This window comes from Epinephelus moara, chromosome 23, assembly GCF_006386435.1.
Source record: "Epinephelus moara isolate mb chromosome 23, YSFRI_EMoa_1.0, whole genome shotgun sequence".
NCBI lineage: Eukaryota > Metazoa > Chordata > Actinopteri > Perciformes > Serranidae > Epinephelus > Epinephelus moara.
The window spans coordinates 659,753-666,753 of record NC_065528.1 but is presented as its reverse complement, the minus strand read 5'-3'; the positions used below and the strand labels follow the sequence as shown (position 1 = coordinate 666,753).

General features: G+C 41.2%; 1 protein-coding gene across 2 annotated transcripts in view; it reads right to left on the bottom strand.

Moving 5' to 3' along the window:
* Positions 1 to 7,001, bottom strand: part of cog5 (component of oligomeric golgi complex 5) — a 182,464-nt gene that overhangs the window by 43,846 nt on the left and 131,617 nt on the right. For both annotated transcript variants that reach the window (XM_050036060.1, XM_050036061.1), the window contains 2 exons: positions 6,173 to 6,374; positions 3,161 to 3,322 (listed from right to left, as the gene is read on the bottom strand). In XM_050036060.1, coding sequence (XP_049892017.1) covers positions 3,161 to 3,322; positions 6,173 to 6,374 — 364 coding nt within the window. The remainder of the gene's footprint in view (positions 1 to 3,160; positions 3,323 to 6,172; positions 6,375 to 7,001) is intronic.

Sequence of the window (7,001 nt, the reverse complement as noted above, 5' to 3'; positions counted from 1 at the left end):
ACGAGGAGCGGTCATTACGCACGACTATTACGCACGGTTGGAAGGTGCGCAGTGGCAGATCTCACAGCACACTGTTTATAAACCAGTTTACCAGTTTAATTGCAGGAAATGTTTAGTTTTAGTTTTAGTTTAGTTAGTATAGACATTCACTCTGCCTGTTGGAGAGATAGAAGATTAAAGCGTCAAATTGCGGTAAAAGATGCTGTATAAAAGACAGGCTACAACGTTTTTTCCTTGTCCCCCCCTGAAATTATTCTCTAAAATTTTACTGTTTATTATCCCCCCCAACTATGAAATGGGATTTTCGCCCCTGCCATTACCCCACCACCACCAGCAGGAACTGTTGATACAATGCAGGATGGATCCATGCTTTCATGTTGTTTATGCCAAATTCCGATTGTACCCAGGGTTCCTACAGCATAAGGCAATTTAAATTTTTACTTTTTAAGACTTTTTTAATGCCACTTGAAATGAAATTTAAGACCAAAGACACAATCAACACAAATTAAATAAATGAATAAATCTCCAACTCCCTCATTTGATTTGTATGATTGGTGTTTTGTCACGGTGTTCAGACACCACAGTACCTCTGCTTTTAGTGTAGGCATGCACCCGAACATTGTCCGGAGATTTGGTGCTGCTGTCCCGGTTGTTGATATCCGAGATGGGGGTGGAGGCACGGTAGAGACGAGAGTAGAACAGAACTGCGAAATACCTGGCGTTTGTTGACAGCTTGATTTTGAGGCTTTGTGTTTTGCGCTGTGCATGTGGGACTCCACTGCCTTGATTCCCATCGTGCCCAGTTTGAAACATTTCTTGCACAAAATACACCGTGCCTCGTATAAATTGCCTGGTACCGGTTTCAGCCATCCAGAAAAATCTTTGTTGGACAGCCAATTTTCATTAAATTTACACTTTCCCATGTGGTCCGACTGCTACATGAACGAGGTGCATCTGTGACGAGAGTCACGGCCGCAAACACATCGCTGTTTTGTTGGTTCCACTCTCGTGATTGCGTGACGTTACTGCTATTCGGCAAATTATTTAAAAAAAAAAAAATGTTACCTATTATTTTTAGATTTGAGACTAATTACAATCATAAAATCCTACTTACCATGTGTTAACATTTTTAAGACTTTTGAAAGATTGATTTAAGACATTTTAATGCCAATTAAGGCCTTATTTTTAGATTAATGAATTCAATGCCTTTTAAGAATTTTTAAGGATCCGTGGGAACCCTGATACCATCTGAATGTCTCAGCAGAAACCGAGACTCGTCAGACCAGACAACATTTTCCCTTCTTTGTATTGTTCAATTTTGGTGAGCCCATGCGAATGGTAACCCCAGTGTCCTGTTCTTAGCTGACAGGAGTGGCACCTGGTGTGGTCTTCTGCTGCTGTCCAAGGTTGAACATGTTGTTGGTTCAGAGATGGTCTTCTGCATACCTTGATTGTAACAAGTGGTTATTTGAGTTACTCTTCCCTTTCTATCATCTTGAACCAGTCTGGCCATTCTCCTCTGACCTCTGGCATCAACAAGGCATTTTCACCCTAGAGATGGTTGTGCCTGAAAATCCTAGTAGATCAGCAGTTTCTGAAATACTGAGACTAGCCCATCTAGCACAAACAACCATGCCACGTTCAAAGTCACTTAAATTAAAGTCACCTTTCTTCTCTGTTCTGATGCTTGGTTTGGACTTCAGCAGGTCATCTTGACCAGGTCCACATGCCTAAATGCATTGAGTTGCTGTCACGTGACTGGCTGATCAACTATTTGCATTGATGAGCAGTTGAACAGGTGTACCTGACAAAGTGGCTGTGAGTGTATAATGTGTTCTTAAACGTTAGAGCAGTTCTCTGTGTCTTTATAACTGGTTAAAAGTATGGTAGTTGTAATGAGCTGTGTAACTCAGGACTCAAATTCTTCTTTCAAACACTGTTGTCACTTTGGTATGGACATATAAACCTTTATGATGCTGAACTTATCACACAATATGTCCATCACTTACAATAGTTTAAAAACATTGTTACAAACATTTATAAAGAGTTTCAAAAAGCCTTATAAATGTATTATAATGTCTCATCAATGTGCTTATAATATATTATGGACATGAACTTCATAGAAAGTGTTAATAACTCATATAAGTGGGCTACTGCATATTAATATCCTCTGTGCATCATGGACCCACTTACTTTGCTGTTAAAGGTCATTCTGATTCTTATTTTGTCTGTCTCTTCCTTCTGAGATTACAAAGATTAATGGTGAATAATGAAGTCCTTTTTGGTGTACTAAATCATTTGGATTATTGGAAAACATTGTGGACTGCTTATTTATTGCCGCTGACCCAGAAATGTCGTACTAGCCATCTCTGGAAGCTACTGTGTAGAGCACTGATATTAGTAATTACAACAGTTGTGTGATTTATACATCATTCAGCCATCAGTAGCAGCACTACACACACCACTACTGAAAAGCACTTCAGTCAGTAAGTCACAAAGAAATCCTGAACCATCCTGGATTATATATAGTTTCTCCTGACTTTAATAGAAGACACTTATCTTTATCAGAAAAAAAATCATGTTTTGTTTACATCATACCAACCTGACATTGTTTTTCTTTTTGGACCTTAAAAGTGGCTATGATGACTGCCTATCACCTGGTGAGTTTTTTCAACATTCTATCTGTCAATGACTCAATAATATAATTTTATAAATGCTTGGGTGACTGAAATGCGTAGGATAAATGAACAGCCTTCAAACATGTCAACACAATGTTGAAGTTGCAGAGGCACCACTGAGAGATTTTGTTACTTAAAATGTGTAAAGGCCCGAACATACTCAGGCGGAACATACGCGGAACGGACTCCGCGGAGGTCCGCGCGGACTCAAAGAGGACGTCCGCAAGCCCTGTGCGCGCAAAGCTCAGATTTTACGACCGCGTGGACTCCGCTCCGCGCACCAGTGACTGCTCGGCATGTATTTTTCACATCGCGGGGATTTTTCACCGACATTTTTACAGGAAACTACAACGCGGAAGTGTGCTCGACTATGAAAGCCCGAATGACTGCTGACATTCCTCGCGGAGTCTGTTCCGCGTACGTTCCGCCCAAGTATGTTCGGGCCTAAGGCACCCAAAGTGTTATGAGCTGTGCTTGCTTGCCTGCTGATGGTCTTGATGATGCTCTCCAGCTCATCGTTGGAGGGCGGGTTGCGGCCGCCCATAGGGAACACGAGGTTGATAGGATCAAACAGGCGAGAGAGGGACTTGGAAAGGTAGGCTGCCTCGTATGGCTGCAGAGAGTCCTTTAGAGCCTTCTCTGGGCTGCGTACAAACACACAAACACAAACACAAACAAACACACACACACACACACACACACACACACACACGCACACACAGATAGACACAAAATCAAAAAATACATATATATAACTTGACATAATCAATGTGCAACTTCAGATATTAACAGACAAGAAATGTTTGAGAAATCATTATGCCAGGTTCATACTGTACAACAGTTTTGTCTGCTCCAACAGTCACTATGTCATGATAAGGTGATTGTGGAGTCAAAAAATCTTGCTGTGACTTGGCCGACAGACATGACAGACTACACATTGGTCCACGACCAATCATCCCTGATCGGCTTTCACGTCCATGATGTCATCAGATTATTCTAATCCTATTTTTATTATTATTACTATTATTTCAGTTACTATGGCTGTTCATGTACCAGCCGAAATGTTACTGAAGTAGCCTAAAAAGTACCACCAGATGTCAGGAGCTACATTTGAAGTACTGCTTGCAAACTTAGCAAGTCACTGAATCCCCCACAACAAGTTCCTGCAAATGTTTCACAATAAAAGCCTTTTTAGACAATGAAGGGATTCTCTCAACCGAAATTATAAGGGGCTTTTAATTTTGAACAGATACAGAAGTGTTGAGTTTGAAATGACAGCACGATGCCTTGAATTTAAAGGAAATGACCACTTTAGAATGAAAATACAGACAGTACTTACTCTGAAGTGCATGGAACCCATGTCCAAAATCATTTTGAAAATGTAATAAAAACGTCAGAACGGCTCGGCATGCAAAAGTGACTTGAAAAGACATAATTTACTCCACTATTATAGCATAATATCTCACCGTGGTCAGATAGCATGCAACTCGCGAGACTTGAGAACAAGAGCATGTCTGAACGTTCTCGAGTCTCACGTGAGTTGCCATGTAAACACATCATGCCTGCAGGCTAACTGACCACGGTGAGAAATTATGCTATAAAAGTGGAGTAAATTATGTCTTTTCAAGTCAATTTTACATGCCGCGGCTCCAGGGCACTTGGATTACGACGGACGAGCCGTTTTGAAATGCATTAGCCCAGTTTTATTACATTTTCAAAATGATTTTGGACGTGGGTTCCATGCACTTCAAGTGTATGGAAAAATCTGGCTAGCGGTTATCCTCCGATACCCCGAACGAGTTTTGTGGATTGAAAAATTACACTGGACTTCTTGTCAGCATGAGGGTGAGTAAGTACTGTCTGTATTTTCATTCTAAAGTGGTCATTTCCTTTAACAGGGCAAACGGGGAGGACTAAAAGTAAAAATAGAAAAATACAGAGGGAATGAGAAATAAAGGCCTGTTTCTAATGTAGTCTGTTTCAAATGAAGCTGGTACCCTCTGCAGTTGTGGTAAGTAAAAGCCCTGCCACTATTTGTGATTTTTTTTCCTTTATGTCCTACATTATGAAGAAATAATGTTCTTTGCTAGCTTGATGCTTATGGCAGCACTCACCAGGTTGCTAAAGTGCCTCTGCTGTTTCACACCATCATTTTTCCCTTTTTATTCTGTCGTGGTAACATCCCTAGAGGAATTAGCAAAAAGGCTGGGGTGTTGTTGCCATACAGTTTTCCACAGCAGCACATCACTCTGTGTTTCTATTGGTCAAAGTGATGGCTGTCATGGGAGAAGCCATGGAAGACAAAAGAAAATAAAACAAGCTAGACTTTCTGCTGGGACATCGTTAAGTGTCCCAGACGTGGCATCGGTTGTCATCTACTATGACACACTACATGAGATAAAACAGTGGATTATCATGTACAACACTCATTGTTGTTCATGATCTGAGCAGACAGTAGAACATGTAGGTAGGCCCATTCTCACATTTGTAGCGCCTCTAAGTGGTTGATTTGGATTCATTCTCGGAACCCATTGGCTGTATTCGGCGTCTGACTTCCGGCAGACGGCGATACAGCCTCTGGGGGCAGACCCCCGATTTTTTGGCATTCCGGTTTGATTTGGGCGGAGGAGGCAAATTTCCGTTTCCGATTTCCGTTTATGTGTAAGTAAATATGCTGAACCATTGCGATGGATTCAGAGTTTGCAGTGATGCCAATTATGTTCCGCCTCATTAGTTCACCGCATGCACCGTTTAACCTGGCAACAACTGCAGCCGGCTCAAAGGTGATTGGTCAATATCACACGGACTACAAACAGCCTACAACCGGAAACCAGGGCTCTTCCGCTCTTCTTCCAGAGGCAAGTTGTCCGGGGTCTGCCTACAGACTCTACATTCACTGAATGTAGAATTTGATGGCTAATTGACAACCAAATCTGTCAACATTAGTGCCTGCATCCCCTGTAGTACATGGTTTATCAGTTTGTGTGTGAAATTTGCTTGTCGTTGTTGATATGAATTCTTGCCTTGTCTGGTTGGGGGATGTATACACCCTTGTGTGGCTGAGGGTAATGAGAGCTTGTCACTGGTAGTGGATCGGACCGTGTGTGTGTGTGCGCTGGGTGGGGGGATGTTATATATATATTTGTAATGTTACTGTTTTCTAAATATTGTACCTATGACGTGTATTTCTTTTACTGTAATTTGTTTTGTTTTTTTACCAGGTCACTTAGCCGTGTTCCTTCTGGCAGGGGGACTGCCAATGGAAATTAGCCTTTTGGCTACAATTGGGTGCATTTACATTTTATTTTTAAAATGTTCATTAATGTACATTGTCCCTCTACAACAAATAAAGATAAATTAAATTAAATTAAATTAAATTAAACAAAGCACAAATATGCTTCACAATAAACTTTCCCACCCTGGTTCACATCAAACAGACTGTAGGTGTGATTACAATTGACTCTGATTGTGTTGCTGTCTTTGTGTTAGCTCACTTGTAGTCCTGTTTTCCATGTGTGAAGAGGTCCTGGTTGTCTGTCTCTGTGGCTATGTCCAGAGATGCATCCATTCCTCCGCTGCTTGTTAGCGCCCCCTGCAGACTGGCACTATACTGCTGCAAGCGGCGCCACAGGTCATTGTACAGTCGCAACAGCTTAGGATACTCTCCTTCAAATGCCTGCTTTAGGAAGGACGAGGCTGGATAGAAAAGAAGACAAGCACATGGAGTGAGGAACTTACTTACAGTTAAGGTTAAAATTATTAGCCCCCCTTATGAAATCAAATAAAACCCTCATCCTTCCAATGACATGGGCCATAACCTAAAGTGTTTATAGTTTGCGTGTGTCTGCAAGAACAAAGACAACATCTGCATAAGGTCAAATGAACATTTTTATTGGTTTGCTGAACTGAAACAAGAAAAAAGCAAAAAATGCAATGGTCAAAATTATTAGCCCCCATGTGATTTTGTGCTTTCAAAACAAATTAACTGGGTTTGAAACCACACCTGAGCAGTCAATTAGGTTTGAAAACACACCTGAGCAATCAATTAGCACTGAACCTTATTTAAGTGACTTCAAGAAGCAGAGTTAGTATCACTTGACCACTTGAATGAAAGGGATACTCCAGGGTTGCTCTATAATCTTCGTAAGAAGCAATATCATCATGCCAAAAAGCAAAGAAATCAGTCTGGACCTCAGACAGAAGATAGTGGATCTTCATCTTCAGGGGGAAGGATATACTGCCATTTCCAAGCGTTTCATGGTTTCTAGAACAGCTGTGCGTTGCATCATTGCAAAGCACAAAGAAACAAAGTCTGTTAAAAAT